Here is a 21,766-nt window from a genome sequence, read left to right as displayed (position 1 = left end):
TTCCATTTAGTGGCTATATAGTATTTAGTTTATGTGATGGATTTTTTTAACTTATATTGAAAACAGTTTTCCTTTATGTCATGTTATATTATAAACTCTGAGTGTCTAGCAAAGCATAGGTGCTTTAAAATAGAAATTATAACTTAAGCTAATTTTAAAAAATACTCCGATTTTAAAAATAGTATTTTTTGCAGGAAGTTTGGTAGTTAAAAAGTGTAGAAGCAAAAATGTTTATAGCTAACCTATCCTAAGGTAACTGTGATATCATTTTGGGATATTTATTTCCATTCATTTTTCCTGTGTATTTTTCATATGGTAGAGACATATATTATAACTCGCCTCATGCTTTTTGACCAGGCGTATAATATGCTTTGGCCACATCATTAAAGCTCTTTGTATACTTTAAAAATGGTTGCAGAGCATTATATGAATGTAGCATAATTTTTTTTAGTAATTTCTTTAATGTTGTATACAAATTATTTTTCACTATTAGAAATAACACTTCAATGCATATTTTTGTGCAAAACGATTTGTATGATTTTATAAGTTCGTTCTTTAACTAGATTTTTAGAAGTGGGTCTAAGGGTAGGTAATGTGTATTTTAGCCTTGTGTTACAAATCAGGGTTATTTTCCAGAAGGGTAGTTGAAGGACGAAAGCATTGGCCATTTTCTTAAGTAGCAAATTTGATACAGAAAAAGATCTTAATTTGTATTTCTTTGATTAGTGGGGGTTAAACTTTGATTTTGGTGTTCATTAGAGCTTTAAGTCTCTTCCAAATACTTATTCATGTTTTTAAGCTATTTATGTATATTGGTTTAAAATTTATTTGATTTTTTTAATACATAATGTTCATTTGTCATCAGATTGATACTCTTGAGGTAGAATGATTTGATTCTTTATTAAATTTAGGCTGTTCCATCTGGAAAGTTAGACTATAATAATTTTTTTCTTTGTTTTTAGAAGCATTGTTTCTAATGCATTTTAATAGTACAGGTGTTTACCATATTTTTGGCTCCTAGTGTAATAGCTAGCTAGTGTTTTGCTGTTGAAAGCTTTTTGTGAAGTTCAATATTTGTGGCTTATCTTATAGGTGACAATGCTCGGTCTCAAGTTTTGAGAGAGAAAGTTATTGAATTGGAAACAGAAATAGAAAAATTTAAAGCTGAGAACACATCTTTAGCTAAACTTCGCATTGAACGAGAAAGTGCCTTGGAAAAACTCAGGTAAGTTTGCATCTGTAAGTGGGAGAAAATGTATAGTGATTCAGCTTTATTTTTAAGATTATATCTGAACTATTTGAAACAATGCTTATTAATCCAACAATATAAGTGAGAGAAGGAAGTGAAATAAATACCACATAAGAATTTTTAAATAAAATGACCCACTGTGGTCAAAGATGTCTTAAAAGGAGAATTGTCGTCGTAATGAGGTCATAAATTGAAACTTGAAAAGCAGTGTGGAGCTCTGAATTCAAGGGCCACCTTGACCAGTGTATTCGTTTCCTAGGGCTGCTGTAACAAAATACACACAAACTGGATGGCTTGAAACAACAGAAATTTATTTTCTCATGGTTCTGGGGGCTAGAAGCCTGAAGTCAAGGTGTCAGCAGAGGCATGCTTTCTCTCGTATCTTCTGTTGGTTTCTGGCGATCCTTAGCCTTCCTTGGCTCACAGCTGGACATGTGGGTTGTTTCTATGTTTGGGTTATTGTGAATAATGCTGAGGAAACCACCATACTGTTCCGCACAGTGGCTGCACCAGTTTACATCATGTTAGTTGATTTGCATGTGTTGAACCAACTTTGCATCCTGGGGATGAATCCCACTTGGTCATGGTATTTAATGCTTTTACTGTGCCGTTGAATTTGGTTTGCTAGTATTTTTTTGAGGATTTATAGACTGTATTCATCACGGACATTAGCCTGTAGTTTTCCTTTCTTGTATCTTTGTCTGCCTGTGGTATCAGAGTGATAACTAGCCTCACAGAATGAGTTTGGAAGTATTCCTTTTCTTGGAAGAGTTTAAAAAAGAATTGTATTAATTTTTTCTTTGACTGTTTGGTGGAATTTACCTGTGAAGCCATCTGGTCCTGGACTTCTGTTTTTTGGGAGGTTTTTGATTACTGATTCAGTCTCCTTATTTGTTATTGGTCAGTTCAGGCTTTCTGTTTCTTCTGGATTCAATTTTGGTAGGTTGTATGTTTCTAGGAATTTAACCATTCTAAGTTATCCAGTGGTTTCGAATATAATTATTCATATATTGTCCTTTTTATTTCTGAGGCATCTGTTATAATGCCTTGCCTTTCATTTATGACTTTATTTATTTGAGTCTTCTCTCTTTTTTTCTTAGTCTAGCTAAAGGTTTGTTGATTTTTTTTCCTTCCATAATGCGTATATGGTTCATACAGTAGTGTCCCATAAATCCTGCAGGCTTTCTTCACTCCTTTTCATTCTTTTCCCTTTTTTCCCCCTCTGACTGAATAACTTTGAATCACCAGTCTTCGCAGTCACAGATTCTCTCTTCTGCTTGAGTCTGCTGTTGAAGTTCTCTGTTGCATTTATCACTTCATTCCTTGTATTCTTCAGCTCTAGAATTTCTTTTTGGTTCTTTTTTTATGATTTCTAGCTCTTTGTTGAACTTCTTGTCTTGTTTCACGTATTGTTTCCCTAGTTTCATTGAGTTGTTTATCTGTGTTTTCTTGTAGCTTGCTGAGCTTCCTTAAAACAATTATTTTGTATTCTTTGTCAGGTAATTTGTAGATCTCGATTTCTTTGGGATTAGTTACTGGAGCTTTATTAGTTTCCTTTGGTGGTGTCACGTTTGCATGATTCTTGGTGATCTATGTGGACTTGTGTTGATGTCTTTGCATTTGAAAGAACAAACACCTGTTCCTGTCTTTACAGACTGTTTTTGGCAGGTAAAGACCTTCTTCTGCTGGATCCCTGGACTGGTGGGTCTACTTCCAGGATCACAGTCAAGTGGGGTTGTAGCTGGGTCCACAGTTGGTAGGCCTGTTACCAGGGTTGCAGCCAGCTGTGGTTCCTGCTGCATCCCCAGTAGGACAGGACTACTTCCTGGACCACAGTCAGGCAGGGCTGGAGCTAGGTCATGGGGCTGCCTCCTGGTCCACTGTTGAGTCTGTAGACAGGAGGTGTGTTTCCAGGAGTGAGGATGGGTGGGGCTCCTGCCAGGTTTCTGAGCAGCTTCCTACCAGGCTCCTGGGTGGGCAGGACTGATCCGTACCACATAGAGCAGGGCTGGAGCTGGGTCACAGGGCTGTACCAGGATCTGTAGGCAGGGCCAAGGTCTGCGGGTCTCTCTCCAGGGGCATGAACGGGCACGGCTCCTCCTGGGTCCCTTGGCAGTGGGGCTGTTTTTAGTGCATCAGGACCACATTTGGTAAGCCTGGCACTGGGGCATGGGCCTGCCTTCTCTGAGTGGCTGTCCTTGATCTTAGGCTTCACCAGCGTTTCTCATTTCCTGCCTGAATCCCAGAGCTCCCACAAAAGCACTTCTGTCTGTGGATGGCATTCGTGTGGAAGGATGTGAGCCAGGGACCTCTTGTTCCACAGTCTTGGTGTCGTCACTCTCCCTGTGCTCTTCACACAGCAACCAGAAGGAGGCTGGGTCCTGACCGTTCTCTGACCCGCGTGCTCCTAAGCTAAATACCAGGGTCTTCACAGTGGTCCACAGACCCTAATTAATCACCCCGCCTCCTGCCCGGCCCCCCGCTTTTTCTGACGTTTTCTCCTACTGTTCTGTCTCTTTAGCTACACTGGCCTCCTGCCTGTTCTTTGAACACATCAGGCATGTTCCTATCTTAGGGCTTTTGCATGTGGTGTTCCCTCTGCCTGAACTGTTTTGTCCAGATACCTCAATGGCTGTTCTCTCATGTCCCTCAGGTTTTACCTCAAATACTGCCTCAGCAAGATGACTTCGTCCATAATTTCAGGCTCCTAACCTCCATATTTCCTAACCTCATTCCTTGGTTTATTTTTCTTAATATTTCCAGTGTTCCATATATTTTACTTGTTAATTTTATTTATTGTCATCTGTCGCTCCCACTAGAATGTAAGAGGCTTTATAGGAGTAAGGATGTTTATTTTTTTCACTGTGGTTTCTCCAGTACGTAGTGTAGTACTTGAATCATAGTAGGTATGCAGTGAATGCTTGTTGAGTAGTGCTTTACTGGGTTAGTTGACTGTTATTTCACTACTGTGGGTTGAAGATGGATTCACCAAAACTAGCAGCTCCTCAATTCCAGGTTGTCACTGGTCTTCCATTTTGGTACCGCGTGTGGATTACTGTATTGAGGTGGTCTCCTTAGATTATAACATGGTTTGGTTGTTTTAGGAAAGAAATTGCTGACTTTGAACAACAGAAAGCAAAAGAATTGGCTCGAATAGAGGAGTTTAAAAAGGAGGAAATGAGGAAATTACAAAAGGAACGCAAAGTTTTTGAAAAGTATTCTACAGTTGCGAGAACTTTTCCGGATAAAAAAGAACGTGAAGAAATACAAGTATGTCAGTTCTTTACATTATACTCATATCAGTTAGTAAAGATGACAGTCTGGTAAGAATCTTAGAATTATTTGATGTGTCAAAGAGAAATTGGGTATCAGTTTATTAATCATCCATTGACTCAACAAATAATCTGAGACATCAGGAACATCTTTTGTAGTCTTGACTTTCTTTTTTTTTTTTTTCAATTTTTTTTGGCCATGCCACGCGGCATGTAGGATCTTAGTTCCCCGACCAGGGATTGGACCCGTGCCCCCTGCATTGGAAGCACGGAGTCTTAACCACTGGACCGCCAGGGAAGTCCTGTAGTCTTCACTTTTAAAGAGTAAAATACATCAGTTCTTTTCTTACTGAAGGCTTCCCCAGAAAATACTCTGATAATGACATGGATGTATTAACAAGCCAGGAGTTGGAGATTCACCAGTGGAATGTGTTAATTTGTTTGACCCACCACACATTGTTAGTTCTGTTCATTTATAATAATTTAAGGCTTGTATACTAACTAGATGTTTAACTCTAAAACTTGTAAACTGATAAGCCAAATCGTCAGTCCTAGTCATTTCAAAGTTAGAAATGGACATGATCAGAGGAAAGTAGTAGTTAAAAAGGACTAGTGCATTTCTAGCTAAAACTATAAACCTAGGAAAAACTAGGTGAATATATTTGCGACAGTGGCATCTGCAGAGGTTTCCAAAAGAAGACACAAAGAACTAAGTATAAAAGAAAAAGTGGATATATTGAATTTCATCAAAAGTAAAACTTCAGTTTACCAAAAGAAAAATTTTAAATGGCTTTCTGTTATTTATAGCATAAAATACAAACTCATCCACTTTCATATTTTCAACACGAGTCTTTTTGAGGCCCGTCCTTTGCTTCCTTCCTTTCATACATAGTGCACCACCCTTGGTTAGTCTTAGTACACACCTGTAGCTTAAGTTACCACATGCCGTGTCTGTTAAGGTCTTTAATTCTATTTATTTCTGTAGGCGGAAACGTGCCATTATATTTTGGTTCATGCTTGGTTTATTATATCTAATACGTTAGACTTTAACAATCTATCAAAGTTTTTATTTCAAAAGGTAATATATTCCTATTCAAAAGGTACAAAAAGATGTGCTGTGAAACCTCTCCCTCTCACCCTTGCCCTGGCACCTGATTTACCTCTCTTTTGAGGCGTCCGGTGTTACCAATCTTTTGTATCTTTTCAGAGAAATTCTAAGCAAATACATATGTATATTCCCAATTAAAAAAAACAAAAAACGAATTAATGGTAGTATACTAAAATCATTTTACGTCTTAACGTAAAGAGCATTCTCCTTTATTTTACCATTGAAAATAAATGCATTAAAAAAGCTGCGTTATATGGAAGTGCCATAATTTACCTAACCAAGCCTTTATGTTATTTCTGCTCTTTTTCTGTATATAAGAAGTGCTCTCCTGAATAGCCCTGTACATACCTCCCCTCTCTCAATCGTTCTGCTAGTCATTTAACATGTGGTTATTGAGTACAGCCTGTATAGCAGGCATGTACTGGGAATGAAGTAGTGAACAAAATAAATTCATCCTTACCTGTTTGTAGCTTACGTACGCAAGCATATCTGTGGGATAAAGTCCTGCAAATGAAATTTCTAGGTTAAAGGGTGTGTACTTAGTAGATATGGCCAGATTATCCCTCCATAAATATCACGACAATTTTTTTTTTTTTTGGCTGCATTGAGTCTTCGTTGCTGCACGTGGGCTTTCTCTAGTTGTGGCAAGTGGGGGCTACTCTTCATTGCAGTGAGCGGGCTTCTCATTGTGGTAGCTTCTCTTGCTGTGGAGCACGGGCTCTAGGCATGCGGGCTTCAGTAGTTGCAGCACGTGGGCTCAGTAGTTGTGGCTCACGGGCTTAGTTGCTCCGTGGCATGTGGGATCTCCCCGGACCAGGGCTCGACCTGTGTCCCCTGCACTGGGAGATGGCTTCTTAACCACTGCGCCACCAGGGAAGTCCCTGTCATGCCAATTTAAAATTCTACTAGCAATTTTAAGAGTGTTTTTTGCTCTTTGCCTGAAACATAAAAGATTAAAATTCGTGTTAAATTTAATTGAATTTCTTTTCTCTTTCCCTCTCTCCCTCTCTCCCTAACCCTTTCCTTTGGGTCTTAGTTGTGACATGCAACATCTTTGTTGCAGCTCACAGCGTCTACATTGTGGTGCGTGGGCTTCTCTCTAGTTGTGGCGTGTGGGCTCTAGAGCGTGTGGTCTTAGTTGCCCCACAACATGTGGGATCTTAGTTCCCCGACCAGGGATCGAACCCACATCCCCTGCACTGGAAGGCAGATTCTTTTTTTTTTTAATTTTAAAAATAAAAAAAATTATTTATTTTATTTATTTATTTTTGGCTGCATTGGGTCTTCTTTGCTGCATGTGGGCTTTCTCTAGTTGTGGCGAGCGGGGGCTACTCTTCATTGCGGTGTGCAGGCTTCTCATTGCGGTGGCTTCTCTTGTTGCAGAGCACGGGCTCTAGGCGTGCGGGCTTCAGTAGTTGTGGCATGTGGGCTCAGTAGTTGTGGAGCATGGGCTTAGTTGCTCCGCGGCATGTGGGATCTCCCTGGACCAAGGCTTGAACCTGTGTCCCCTGCATTGGCAGGCAGATTCTTAACCACTGTGCCACCAGGGAAGCCCTGGAAGGCAGATTTTTTTTTTAATTTTAATTTTTGAATTTTATTTTATTTATTTTTTTATACAACAGGTTCTTGTTAGTCATCAGTTTTATACACATCAGTGTATACATGTCAATCCCAATCGCTCAATTCAGCACACCACCATCCCCACCCACCCCGTGGTTTCCCCCCCTTGGTGTCCATACGTTTGTTCTCTACATCTGTGTCTCAACTTCTGCTCTGCAAACCGGTTGATCTGTACCATTTTTCCAGGTTCCACATACATGCGTTAATATACGATATTTGTTTTTCTCTTTCTGACTTATTTCACTCTGTATGACAGTCTCTAGATCCATCCATGTCTCAACAAATGACTCAATTTCGTTCCTTTTTATGGCTGAGTAATATTCCATTGTATATATGTACCACAACTTCTTTATCCATTCCTCTGTCAATGAGCATTTAGGTTGCTTCCATGACCTGGCTATTATAAATAGTGCTGCAGTGAACATTGGGGTGCATGTGTCTTTTTGAACTGTGGTTTTCTCTGGGTATATGCCCAGTAGTGGGATTGCTGGATCATATGGTAATTCTATTTTTAGTTTTTTAAGGAACCTCCATACTGTTCTCCATAGTGGCTGTATCAGTTTACATTCCCACCAACAGTGCAAGAGGGTTCCCTTTTCTCCACACCCTCTCCAGCATTTGTTTGTAGATTTTCTGATGATGCCCATTCTAATGGGTGAGAGGTGATAATTCATTGTAGTTTTGATTTGCATTTTTCTAATAATTAGTGATGTTGAGTAGCTTTTCATGTGCCTCTTGGCCATCTGTATGTCTTCTTTGGAGAAATGTCTATTTAGGTCTTCTGCCCATTTTTGGATTGGGTTGTTTGTTTCTTTAATATTGAGCTGCATGAGCTGTTTATATATTTTGGAGATTAATCCTTTGTCCATTGATTCATCTGCAAATATTTTCTCCCATTCTGAGGGTTGTCTTTTCGTCTTGTCTGTGGTTTCCTTTGCTGTGCAAAAGCTTTGAAGTTTCATTAGGACCCATTTGTTTACTTTTGTTTTTATTTCCATTACTCTAGGAGGTGGATCAAAAAAGATGTTGCTGTGATTTATGTCAAAGAGTGTTCTTCCTATGTTTTCCTCTAAGAGTTTTATAGTGTCTGGTCTTACATTTAGGTCTCGAATCCATTTTGAGTTTATTTTTGTGTATGGTGTTAAGGAGTGTTCTAATTTCATTCTTTTACATGTAGCTGTCCAGTTTTCCCAGCACCACTTATTGAAGAGACTGTCTTTTCTCCATTGTATATCCTTGCCTCCTTTGTCATAGATTAGTTGACCATAGGTGCGTGGGTTTATCTCTGGGCTTTCTATCTTGTTCCATTGATCTGTGTTTCTATTTTTGTGCCGGTACCATATTGTCTTGATTACTGTAGCTTTGTAGTATAGTCTGAAGACAGGGAGTCTGATTCCTTCCGCTCCATTTTTTCCCCTCAAGACTGCTTTGGCTCTTTGGGGTCTTTTGTGTCTCCATACAAATTTTAAGATTTTTTGTTCTAGTTCCGTAAAAAATGCCATTGGTAATTTGATAGGGATTGCGTTGAATCTGTAGATTGCTTTGGGTACCATAGTCATTTTCACAGTATTGATTCTTCCAATCCAAGAACATGGTATATCTCTCCATCTGTTGGTATCATCTTTAATTTCTTTCATCATTGTCTTATAGTTTTCTGCATACAGGTCTTTTGTCTCCCTAGGTAGGTTTATTCCTAGGTATTTTATTCTTTTTGTTGCAGTGGTAAATGGGAGAATTTCCTTTAATTTCTCTTTCAGGTTTTTCATCATTAGTGTATAGAAATGCCGGAGATTTCTGTGCATTAATTTTGTAACCTGCGACTTTACCAAATTAATTGATTAGCTCTAGTAGTTTTCTGGTGGCATCTTCAGGATTCTCTATGTATAGTATCATGTCATCGGCAAACAGTGACAGTTTTACTTCTTCTTTTCCAATTTGTATTCCTTTTTCTTCTCTGATTGGTGAGGCTAGGACTTCCAAAACTATGTTGAATAATAGCCATGAGAGTGGACATCCTTGTCTTGTTCCTGATCTTAGAGGAAATGTTTTCAGTTTTTCACCATTGAGAATGATGTTTGGTGTCGATTTGTCATATATGGCCTTTATTATGTTGAGGTAGGTTCCCTCTGTGCCAACTTTCTGGAGAGTTTTTATCATAAATGGGTGTTAAATTTGTCAAAAGCTTTTTCTTCATCTATTGAGATGATCATATGGTTTTTATTCTTCAGTTTGTTAATATGTTGTATCACATTGATTGATTTGCATATATTGAGGAATCCTTGCATCCCTGGGATAAATCCCACTTGATCATGGTGTATGATCCTTTTAATGTATTGTTGGATTCTGTTTTCTAGTATTTTGTTGAGGATTTTTGCATCTATATTCATCAGTGATACTGGTCTGTAATTTTCTTTTTTTGTAGTATCTTTGTCTGGTTTTGGTGTCAGGGTGATGGTGGCCTCATAGAATGAGTTTGGGAGTGTTCCTTCCTCTGCAATTTTTTGGAAGAGTTTGAGAAGGATGGGTGTTAGCTCTTCTCTAAATGCTGGATAGAATTCGCCTGTGAAGCCATCTGGTCCTGGACTTTTGTTTGTTGTAAGAATTTTAATCACAGTTTCAATTTCATTACTTGGGATTGGTCTGTTCATATTTTCTGTTTCTTCCTGGTTCAGTCATGGAAGGTTATACCCTTCTAAGAATTTGTCCCATTTCTTCCAGGTTGTCCATTTTGTTGACATAGAGTTGCTTGTAGTAGTCTCTTAGGATGCTTTGTATTTCTGCGGCGTCGTAACTTCTCTTTCATTTCTAATTTTACTGATTTGAGTCCTCTCCCTCTTTTTCTTGATGAGTCTGGCTAATGGTTTATCATTTTTCTTTGTCTTCTCAAAGAACCAGCTTTTTTTTTTTTTTTTTTTTTTGCGGTACGTGGGCTTCTCACTGTTGTGGCTTCTCCCATTCTTTTTTCTGTATTCTGTTCCGCAGCAGTGAATTCCACCATTCTGTCTTCCAGGTCACTTATGCGTTCTTCTGCCTCAGTTATTCTGCTATTGATTCCTTCTGGTGTATTTTTCATTTCAGTTATTGTATTGTTCATCTCTGTTTGTTTTTTCTTTAATTCTAGGTCTTTGTTAAACATTTCTTGCATCTTCTCGATCTTTGCCTCCATTCTTTTTCCGAGGTCCTGGGTCATCCTCACTATCATTCTGAAATCTTTTTCTGGAAGGTTGTCTATCTCCACTTCATTTAGTTGTTTTTCTGGGGTTTTATCTTGTTCCTTCATCTGGTACATAGCCCTCTGCCTTTTCATCTTGTCTGTCTTTCTGTGAATGTGGTTTTTGTTCCACAGGCTGCAGGATTGTAGTTCTTCTTGCTTCTGCTGTCTGCCCTCTGGTGGAGGAGGCTATCTAAGAGGCTTGTGCAGGTTTCCTGATGGGAGGGACTGGTGGTGGGTAGAGCTGGCTGTTGCTCTGGTGGGCAGAGCTCAGTAAAACTTTAATCCGCTTGTCTGCTGATGGGTGGGGCTAGGTTCCCTCCCTGTTGCTTGTTTGATCTGAGGGAACCCAGCACTGGATCCTACTGGGGCTCTTTGGTGGGGCTAATGGCGGACTCTGGGAGGGTTCACGCCAAGGAGTACTTCCCAGAACTTCTGCTACCAGTGTCCTAGTCCTCATAGTGAGACACAGCCACCTCCCCGCCTCTGCAGGAGACCCTCCAACACTAGCAGGTAGGTCTGGTTCAGTATCCTCTGGGGTCACTGCTCCTTCCCCTGGGTCCCGATGTGCACACTACTTTGTGTGTGCCCTCCAAGAGTGGAGTCTCTGTTTCCCCCAGTCTTGTCGAAGTCCCACAATCAAATCTCACTAGGCTTCAAAGTCTGATTCTCTAGGAATTCCTCTCCCGTTGCCGGACCCCCAGGTTGGGAAGCCTGACTTGGGGCTCAGAACCTTCACTCCAGTCGGTAGACTTCTGTGGTATAAGTGTTCTCCGGTCTATGAGTCACCCACCCAGCAGTTATGGGATTTGATTTTAGTGTGATTGCGCCCCTCCTACGATCTCATTGTGGCTTCTCCTTTGTCTTTGGATGTGAGGTATCTTTTTTGGTGAGTTCCAGTGTCTTCCTGTCGATGATTGTCCAGCACCTAGTTGTGATTCTGGTGTTCTTGCAAGAGGGAGTGAGAGCACGTCCTTCTACTCCACCACCTTGGTCTCCAGTCTTTCAGTGCAGGTGGGCATCATCCAGTCATTGAGCGCCATAACGAACAGTAGAGCCAAAGCAGCAATCAGAAAAGTCAGGCTCGTGCAAACCTTCGGTCTTGGTGAGTTACTCACGATGCTCCCAGGGCCTTATCTCCACGCTCCAGAGGCCCTCCTTTGGAAGCACTGCCTCCCCTTCTGCACCCGGAAGGCAGATTCTTAACCTCTGGACCACCAAGACGTCCCTGAATTTCTTTTAAATAGTCTATAATATAGATTAGTATTATAATCTATAATAATACAAATTTGGCATGTTTTTTTTTGTGTGTGTTAACACTTCAGATATTTTAAGCAGTAGCCAAAACCAAATTTAGCTATCAGAAAACTTTTTTACTGAATTTAAAACCATAGCCTAAAATATCTGCACAATGGGTTTGTCATTCATTTTTCTTGTTTCTGAATCTCCTAGGAGTAAAGCAGTACTGACTTGATACATTGCTATGTTATCAAAATCTTATGAGATTAAAAAAAAAACAACCTTCTCAGACCACCCAATATATTTGACTCCCCCGTAAGATCGATTCCCCCCACCTTTCCCTCTTTCTAATAGCTCAGGACATGATTACTTCTTCCAAACTGATTCAAACCAGAGCAGAGAAGCTGTCTTGCTCTAGTTTGACTTTATTATATGTGAAGGACACATACATTTTACTCTCTCGTAACCTGGTGCCTCTCCCTCAGGAAGTGCATCCTCTCCTCTGTGAACCTGTTCTGTCCAGTCTGCTATAGCCATTAGCCGCATGTGGCTACTTAAATTTAAGTTAGTTGAAATTAAGTGAAACTAAACATTCAGTTTCTCAGTCACATTAGCCACATTTCAAGTGCTTGATAGTCACGGGTGGCTGGTAGCTGTCACGCTGGACAGTGCAGGTCTAGGACACACCCACCTTTGCAGAAAGCCCTGGGCAGTGCTGGTCTAGAGGCCTCACCTCCTGGAGACGGGGGTGGGAGTGGAGAATTGTCGATGACACGTTTCTGTCCTCCTGGAATTTACATGTGTAGCCTGCCGCAGACTCAGGTGGCTCTAACTAACGATGACAGTTCCTGTTGATAATCAGTTGGTCCCAGCTTGACCAGTGGGAACCCTCTAAGTACATTAGCTCCCTTGTCCTTTAGCACTGCTGTTGCTTTGAATTTTCAAACGTTATCCCTGCTTTCTGTGATGATCGGTGACTTCAGACCACCTGGTGTTTGCGTTTCTCCCCCCCTCCAACCCGCGGCAGATCTGAAATCCGCTGTCTGTGAGGAGGCCTCTTCCTTTCATCTTAGCATTTGGGTCTGCCTGAGGGTGGGCGCAGGCTCACAGTGCCCCCCTTTCTGTTGGAGCCTGTGCTAGCGACAGGGCTGGGGGCACGGGCCTTTATGAGGTCATGAGTTCCCACTGATTTTTGTGTCTTAGTCACATATTATTCTGATTTTCATACCGTGAGGTTTCATTGACTACTTGCACACTGGTGTTCAGTCAGATCTCCGCTCACCACAGACCTGCGCGTCGGTTTCCTCATCCAGCAGATATTTAAGGGCCCTTGACTTATGAGGTGCTGTGGTGAGCTGGTCAGCTTGCTTTGGGTGTTTCAAACTTAACTCACCCCGTCCCTACTGAATCTGCCTTTCCTTCGGACTTTTTGCACATTCACTCAGGCTGGAAATCTGGACACCTTCACTTTCAAATCCAATTCAAGTCAGACAGTAAGTTCCTTTGACTTCATCTCCTCTATAACTTTTTTATCCTGACCCTTTGTCTCCCTCCCGCCTCTTTTCTTGTCTGACCTGTGTTTGTCCTGATCTCTTAGCTTCATTGTCTGTCTTGTTCCCTTTCCTCCAGCATCCGCCGGCTTCCTCTTGGTAGAACGCAGGCTCCTCAGCCTGCCATGCTAGACACTGCATAGACCCTCTACCAGCCCTTTATCCATCTCCACATTTGTATATTTTCTCTAGTAGTAACCTTTCTCTTTCTGCTTATTGGTCTTTTAGTGAAAACGTGCTTCAGTGAGCTTTTTTTTTTTTTTTGCGGTACGCGGGCCTCTCACTGCTGTGGCCTCTCCCGTTGCGGAGCTCAGGCTCCGGACGTGCAGGCTCAGCGGCCATGGCTGACGGGCCCAGCTGCTCCGCGGTACATGGGATCCTCCCGGACCGGCGTCGGCAGGCGGACTCTCAACCACTTCGCCACTAGGGAAGCCCCCAGTGAGCTTATTTTGATGTTGTTTCCCACAGCTTTAAGACCGGAGAGCCTCTTTCCCCCGGTTACTAATGCTTGCAAACTCCAGCTGTTATTTAAACCCTATTTCCTAGCCTTTTGTAAGCAAGTCCATAATATTTGTCACTCCTTTTATTACTCTGTAACCTTTTATTCCTATTAGGACTTTCAAACCAGCTGGTCTTACTTACCTTCTTGTGTCCTTAAACCCCAGAATTGGGCTTCCCTGGTGGCGCAGTGGTTGAGAGTCCGCCTGTCGATGCAGGGGACACGGGTTCGCGCCCCGGTCCGGGAGGATCCCACGTGCCGCAGAGCGGCTGGGCCCGTGAGCCATGGCCGCTGAGCCTGCGCGTCCGGAGCCTGAGCTCCGCAACGGGAGAGGCCACAGCAGTGACAGGCCCGCCTACCGCAAAAAGAAAAAAAACCCAAAACCCCCCCCAAAAAACAAAAAACCCAGAGTCTGTCACTGTAATCATTACTTTAAATGTATTCTGTGCTCCCTTTTCTCAAGTGGTCATACTTTGTGTGGCAAAACTAAATCCCTGGCATTTCCTGCCTACGCCATCTCTGTGCCCGTAACACTTAATTTAGCTGAAAGAGAAACGTCACAGGGAGCAGGCTCACTTTAAGTCGTTAGCACAACCCGAGGCGGGCCTGTCGTGCTCCGTCCCCTTCCACCCCGCGCCCTGGAGGACGGTGCCGTAGTCCCCCTGCTCGGCCCTCCCACCCTGTGGCCTCGCTGTCCCCCGAAGGCCCTGCTTCGGCCTGGCTGAGAACTTGACCCTGGTCCTCCCCTTGGGCCACCTCGTGCACACGAGGTCCCACGCGGCGCTGCCCCCCGCCCCCCGCCGTCCATCCTCACGCCTCTGGACCTTCCCCTCAGTGTCCACGCCGCTGGACTGCAACTCCACAGCCCCTGTCGGCCACACCCCTCTTTGTTCTTCGCAGCAGATGCCTTGAAAGCGTTGTCTGTATCTCTGCCTCCAAATCTTGCCTCTTGTTTTCTCTGTGCTTTCGTCCACACTGCTGCTCTGAACCCGCTCCTGTGGCACTGCCAGCCCCCCTGCCAGGAGAGCTCCGGCGGCAGTTTAGCAGCTCATGGGTCCCGGGGCACCGGATGCTCGGGTGACCGTCTCGTCTCCTCTTGCTTTTCCTCCTCTTTAACTTAATGGTGGAGTTCATCCAGCAGGGAGGCTGACCTGTCCTTCCTCGATGGTCTTGTCTAGTTTCTTGGCTTAAAATAATGCTTAATGTGCTGAAGGCTTCCAGACGTCAGCCCCGGCCTGGACTGCTCTCTGCGTGGCCAGTGTGTCTGACCGGCGGCTGGACACCTCACGTGCCCTGTCCCATCACCCTCCCCAGCCATCTCCAGCTCGGGCCAGAAATTAGAGTCCTTCTCTTCTCTTTCTCCTACACCCCATGCTGTTCTGTCAGAACACCTGCCCAGATCTGAGTTTCCATGTCCGAGTTACTGGACTCACCGGCTGCCCGGCCTCTGTTCTTGCCCTTGTCCCCGTGGTTTCTCCCCACACAGTGGCCAGCGATCCTTCCTGAAGGAAGTCAGGCCACGTCCCCTCTGCTTGCAGCCCTTCCACGACTCTACTTTTTTCTTGTAATAAGAGCCCCAGCCCTTACGATGGCCTCGAGTTCCTATAAGATCTGGTGTCTTTCTGCCTTTTTCACATCATCTACAACCCTCCCCAGCTGGCTGGCTGGCCTCTTGGTGTTGTATGACTGGGCTGGCACCTTTCTTCGTGCTGTGTCTGCTGGTGCTTCTGGGAACGTGCATCTCTGGGCAGCCACCACGCAGTGTGTCCTCTGCCGCTCTCAGCACTCTGTTCGCTGAGGCTCCCGTAGTTGGGGCCACGGCTGGCCTTCTGCTCGCGCCTCCTGCCCAGCAGCCTTGACCCATCCCGCCCGCTCTGCTTCTCTCCCAGGCCCCTGTCACCTCCTAACACAAGTCCCCTGCGATCCGTGTTTCGTTCTTTGTATTCAAGGACTTTAACAGTACCTGATAGATAGTAGATATGTTATAAATACTGCTTTTGCATTTTTAACTTTATTGAGGAATAATTGAAATATATAACTGTATGTATTTAAGTTTACAATGTGATGATTTGATATACGCATGCGCTATGGAATAATTAGCACAATCAAGTTAACTGTGTGTGCATGTGTGTGGGTATGGTGAGAACGCTTAAGATCTGCTCCCAGCAGTTTTCAGATATACAACACAGTGTTATTAACTACAGTCACCATGCTCTCCATTAGCTCCTCAGAACTTATTCTTCCTATAACTCAGAGTTTGTATCCTTTGACCTGTATCTCCCCATTTCCCTCTCCCCCCAGCCCCTGGAAACCACCATTCTGTTCTTTGAAGTCAGCTTTTTTCCCCCTAAGATTCTACATATAAGTGATGCCATATAGCATTTGTCTACCTGTGGCTTATTTGGCTTTGAACTCTTAACTCATTTAGAGTTTATTTTCCCGCACGATGGCAGTGGTGGCCAGTTAGACATTGCTCGTCTCTCGGTTGCACCCACAATGTATAAATAGGCAGGCAGGCGCTCAGGAAGGTAATGACCTTGCTCCAAGCGCTTCCAAGGCACAGAGCTGGGATTCGAGCCTTGGCCTCAGCCGGGTGCAGAGCCACCTCTGTGGTGTTACACCCTGAGCAGGAGCCCTTTGAGCCCTAGTTTCTCCCTCTGCTGCCCACACTGCTCTGCTGACTGTCGTGCGTCTTCCGAGAGGGTGGGTGGTATCCAGGCACATGCGTGTTCGTGAGGCAGGCTCGGCCCGAGGGGGCTCCCAGCTGCTGGAGACGCTTTCTTGCTTCTGTCTAAACTTTCCTCCGCTCTGAGTCACTCGCCATAACTTGTACCCAGGTGGGTGCAGGTAGTGACTTCTGTTCATAAGTTGCAAATAGCTTCCACGCGTTTCCAGGAGTTTCTGCACTTATGTCATTTGGTCCGTCTGAAACAACTCATTTTCTTAGACCCGGTTCTTCTCATGAATTCCAGAGAGACCCAGTTTCAGGGCTGGGAGTTCTGACCTGGAATCTTTTATTCCTTTTGCTTCTTCTGCTGCTTCAGTTAGTCATGGATTCCGGTTTCTGTTTTCTTCACCAGATAACCCCATCCGTCTCTCTCTGTTTCACTTGCTGTCTTAGCTTAGACCTTTATCGCCTCACGCAGTGTAACGCGCTGGCTGCTAAGTGGCGTCTGCCTCCTCTGTCTCCTGACTTCTGGATGGCATGAGGGGAGACTCTAGCCTGAACCCCCTCCTTTTCCTGGGAAACCCAATGTCATTGACATTCCCTTTTCTGCTGTGATAGGCTGGCAATTCTGTTTTGTTGATGTGTCTTGTCTCTTCTCTTGCATTGTTTCAGTTCTAGTAATGCTTTTCCCTCCCCCCCCCCCCCCGAGAGGCTTTGAAGCAGCAGATAGCAGATTTACAGGAAGATTTGAAAAGAAAGGAAGCAAAATGGTCCAGTACACATGGCCGTCTTAGAAGCCAGATAGAAATGTTGGTCAAAGAGAACACAGACCTCCGGGAGGAAATAAAAGTGATGGAAAGGTTCCGACTAGATGCCTGGAAGAAAGCCGGAGCCACCGAGAGCAGCACCAGGATGGGGCAGTGTGTGACGGCCTCGAGAAGAGACGGGTCCACGGTAGGTTTTGTCACGTTGGGGAGATGCTAAATATTTCAGCAGTCAGATTTGTAGAAGCAAAGTAGAAGGGTGGGTGCCAGGGCTGGGGGAGGGGAGAAAGAGAAGCTGTCGTTCAGTGAGGGCAGTTTCAGGTTTGCAAGGTGAAGGGTCCTGGAGGTGACGGTGGTGAGGGCTGCACGGTGGTGTGACTGTACTTAACGCCACTAACGTGTACATCTTAACATGGTTAAGATGGTGATTTTGTGTTATGTGTATTTTACCACAATTAAATACTTCTTTTGTGCGTCGCTATACACATAGTTTTCAAATTCATTTTTATAATTCTTATAAAGGAATTATAACACAATAGGCAGGTAATCTCAGTTAAAACAGGGTAAGTAAAATTTTTGCAGAGATTTTTTTTTTTTTTTTTGCATATGATCCTTTTAAATCAAGTATTTGCTTTTTTATTCATCTATATTCACAACTGTGATGTGTCAGTCACGGCTTTGAGGCACTGGAGATCAAGCAATGAATAAAACAGACAAACTTCCTTGTTCCCTTGGAGCTTGGATTCCAGCCATGGGGGAAAGATGAGTGAAGCATATGGTGTGGGACGTAGTGTCGAGAACTCGGGAGGGAAAGCAAGGAGGCGGGATCACTGCTGGGGGGAGGGTGTTGCAGTTTATACAGGATGGCTGGGGAGGCCCTCCTGAGAAAGCGACGTTGGAATAATGGCCCGAAGAGGGCGCAGCGAGCCAGGCTGAGATGTGGGCCCGGAGCCCGAGGCTGGGAGGACCAGGGTCCGTGAGGAGCAGAACAGGGGATGGGCCCAGAGACGGGCTCGAGGGTGGTGGTGCCGCTTTCGTTAGGCCTTAGTAACTACCTGTGGGCATCGCCTTTTCCCTCTGAGTCAGACGGGGAGCCCTGGCAGGGCTTGGATGGAAGGGGTGGCCTCCTCTGTTTTGGTGAGCCCACCCTCCCTGCTGTAGACGTGCGAGTGGCCTGAAGTGGGCATTTGGGCGCCATCAGGACACCAGATGGGGGATTGCTGCAGGTGGACGGGGTTTATTGAAGAACTGGTGATGGGCTGTGACAGCAAGAGAGGGGGTGGGAATGGCTTCCAAGTTGAGTGTGGTTTTTCTGGCCCTTTACCGTGAGTCCCCACAAGAAGAGAGCACGCTTTTCCTGGGGATGTGGGTGTTGGTTAGGAGCTCAGGTTAGATCAGGTGAGCTCGAAATGCCTACTAGACATCAGGTGGACATCAGGCAGGGCTGTGTGTGTATCCAGGAAGCTCAGGTCGGAGCGAGATGTTTGGGGCCCTGGGAACGTGTGGGAGAGACCGCTTGGGCTGAAGGCGTGGACGGGGCAGGGTCCCGGGTCCTGGCCAGGTGGTGAGGAGATGGCGGGGAGGAGAATGAACCCGAGTCTGAAATAAAGGAGGCCAGTGTGGTGTCCTGAGGGCTGAGTAAAGCAGCAGAGAGGCTGGTGCCCCAGAGGCTGCTGCCGAGTAAGCGGGGGACTGAAGATGGGTCCTCGGATATGCCGGGTAAAAGCCTGACCGGGTAGGAGAGTGAGAGGTTTCAGCAGAGTACAAAGCTTTGTGGAGAAGTTTTGCAGTAACAGTAAGGAAATGGGGCAGGAGCTGTAGGGGAAGTAGTTTTTGTTTTGGTTTTTTTTTTAAGATGGGAAAATCAACATGTGCTTATGTATTGGTGGGATTGATTCAATAGGAAAATACGGATGCAGGAGAGAGTGGGATGCAGGAGAGAGTGGGCGGGTTGCCGAAGCTGCGAGCACGAAGGAGAGGAGACCGGGTTGAGGGGGAGTGGAGGCGCCCGCCCGGCCGGGAGCTCGACGTCCGTGCCTGGTGACGGGGCCTCAGCCGTGGACCTGGGGCTGGACGTGTGGTCCGTTGGTGGGACGTTCCCCCCTAACCCTCTAGCTTCCCTCGGGGAATGGAGGCTCGGGCATCTGCTGAGACTGAGGATGGAGGACACTCTGGGAGGCTGGACGGGCGGATCGGGGTCCACGAGAGTGGAAAGCAAAGGGCGAAGTGTGGTCTGACTCCTGGGCTGCACTAGGGGCCCACGTAGGTTAGAGATTCTATGTTTCAAGTGGGAATTGTTTGCGTTATTTTTCTTTATTCAGCTTTTTGGGTGTAGGGTGGTGGAGAGTAATATTGATATTTCAGCAGAGGTGTGGTCATCCAGGTGAATCCCACAGAGTGAGAGGGGCTGGAAGTTGACAGTATGTAAATACAACAGGAGTGCCTGCAGTGAACCATGAATTTAGGCTGCTCAAGGAGGGCATAGGTTTTGGGGAACACAGAAAACGTGGATCAGTGAATTGTGGGACCCTGTGGGCTGTAAGCATTGTTGGAGTGAGGGTCTCAGAGGGATGAGCTGGAAGGACAGGACATGGTAGTCAGAAGATGGAATTCTGCCCCCCAAACATTTTATTATGAAAGCTGCCCCAAATAGAGAAAGTTGGAAGAAGAGTATGATGAACACCTGAATACTCACCTAGATCCAACCATTGTTCACATTTTGCCATATTGCTGTATAGGTATTTTCCTGAACCATTTGAAGGTAATTGCAGAAATTGTGGCAACTCACCCCTAAATACTTTGGCACTTTATTAAATGGCACGGCTTCTTGGATAATTTTTAATTATTTTGTAGAATGTCCCACATTCTGGATTCGAATGCTTTGAAATTGATATTTTTGCAGTTCTTAATAATTGCAGATATTGATAATGACTAGTTCTAGACTTTGTCCATTGGAGCGCCTGGCCAGGGTGGGAGAGAACAGGTCTAGAGATGGCAGCTAAGGTATTGGGGTGGCTTCTCCTGGCACGTGGGGTACATGGGCATGAGACTTGCTGGGGCAGGGGTGGTTAGGGAGGAGAGAAGGAGATCTGGTTGGAGGCGGTGGTGGGGAGCAAGGAGGACATCTGCCTTGACCTCTAAATCTGGGGGCTGCGGTAGGGACGGTGGTGAGCAGTCTTCTGCTGTCTGACCATGAGTTCCTCTCCTCTGGCCGCTCTGGTAACAGTCACAAAAAACTGTTTTGTTTTACATTGTCTGTTATGCCTTCACTTGAGGAATGCATGTATTTCCAGAGGCAGCGCGTGCGTGTGTGTGTAGTTCGTTCCTAGTAGCAGCTTGTTCACTCTGGCCTGTAGCAATAAACAAAAACAGCATAAATAACACACTTAAAACATTCCCATTGCAAGCTGAGTTCTGTTAGTTTCATTCCTTGTACTAATGTGTAAACTAATTTTATATTCAAAAATTTCTCATACTATAGAAGTCATCAGTTCGATTTCCAAAGAATCAAGTTTCTTCAGGAACCCAGGTAGAAAAGTACAAAAAAAACTGTTTGCCAACACAAGGTAAGATAGTTGCATGATCTTTTTATAAAATATTTCAGGAATTTAAAGAGTGGAGAATTTACACCCAACTTAAGAAATAAAACATTGTAAATATAATTGAAGCCCCTATGTATCCTACTCCCAGTTAATGTGCACCCTGACAGCATTCCCTTTTTTTTCATTCTTTTACTACATTGTGTCTGTAAATCAATATAGTATTGTTTCATAGTCCATCCCTCTGCAGTTTGCTGCTTTCTCAGTATTTTAAGACCTACCCTCATTAATACATATAAACTCTAGCTGTACAGATTCCATGTGTATTTGCCACAGTATATTTTCTTGTTGGCGGGCATTCAGGTTTTCTGCCAGTTTGTCACAGAATGAAAAGGGCTGCAGAACAAGTCTCGGTCATGTGAGTTTCTCTCGGACACATGTCAGGAGTAGAATATTGGGTCACATCAGGTTTGTGCCACTTTCGGAGGCTTCCCTTTGCAAAGCGGTTGCCAGTTTCTTGTTTAACTGTTAGCAGAACATGCTCTCTGTGCTTGCCAACACTTGATCTGCTCAGACTTCATAATTTTGGCTAGTCAGCTGGGTGTGAAATGGTGGGTCAGTGTAATATGCATTTCCCAGATTACTGATGAGGTAATGTGAGCATCTTTTCATATTTAGTGGACATTTGGGTCTCCTCTTTTGTGAATTGCCTGTTCATTTCTTTTGCCCATTTAAAACTCTGTGTGTCTGTTTGTGTATGTATATATATGTGTATGTTTTTCCGTATTGAAGTTAGTTATTCTGCCTACTAATCCTTTGTCATTTGTAAGCACTGCCAATATCTTCTGCCAATCTGTATGTAGCTTTTTGGTTTGTAGGTTTTTTTTGTTTTTTTTTTGCGGTACGCGGGCCTCTCACTGCTGTGGCCTCTCTCGTTGCGGAGCACAGGCTCCGGACGCTCAGGCTCAGCAGCCATGGCTCACGGGCCCAGCCGCTTCGTGGCATGTGGGATCCTCCCAGACCGGGGCACGAACCCGTGTCCCCTGC

At 44.4% G+C, this 21,766-nt stretch overlaps 1 protein-coding gene across 6 annotated transcripts in view; it reads left to right on the top strand.

Annotated features, from left to right (window-relative positions):
* The window catches only part of CENPJ (centromere protein J), a 59,814-nt gene that overhangs the window by 25,976 nt on the left and 12,072 nt on the right, over positions 1 to 21,766 (top strand). For all 6 annotated transcript variants that reach the window (XM_060079676.1, XM_060079680.1, XM_060079679.1 and 3 more), the window contains 4 exons: positions 1,093 to 1,225; positions 4,354 to 4,519; positions 17,128 to 17,370; positions 20,662 to 20,746. In XM_060079676.1, coding sequence (XP_059935659.1) covers positions 1,093 to 1,225; positions 4,354 to 4,519; positions 17,128 to 17,370; positions 20,662 to 20,746 — 627 coding nt within the window. The remainder of the gene's footprint in view (positions 1 to 1,092; positions 1,226 to 4,353; positions 4,520 to 17,127; positions 17,371 to 20,661; positions 20,747 to 21,766) is intronic.

This window comes from Mesoplodon densirostris, chromosome 17 (genome assembly GCF_025265405.1).
Source record: "Mesoplodon densirostris isolate mMesDen1 chromosome 17, mMesDen1 primary haplotype, whole genome shotgun sequence".
NCBI lineage: Eukaryota > Metazoa > Chordata > Mammalia > Artiodactyla > Ziphiidae > Mesoplodon > Mesoplodon densirostris.
The sequence above is the reverse complement of the archived record's forward strand: the minus strand, read 5'-3'. Positions and strand labels throughout refer to the sequence as shown.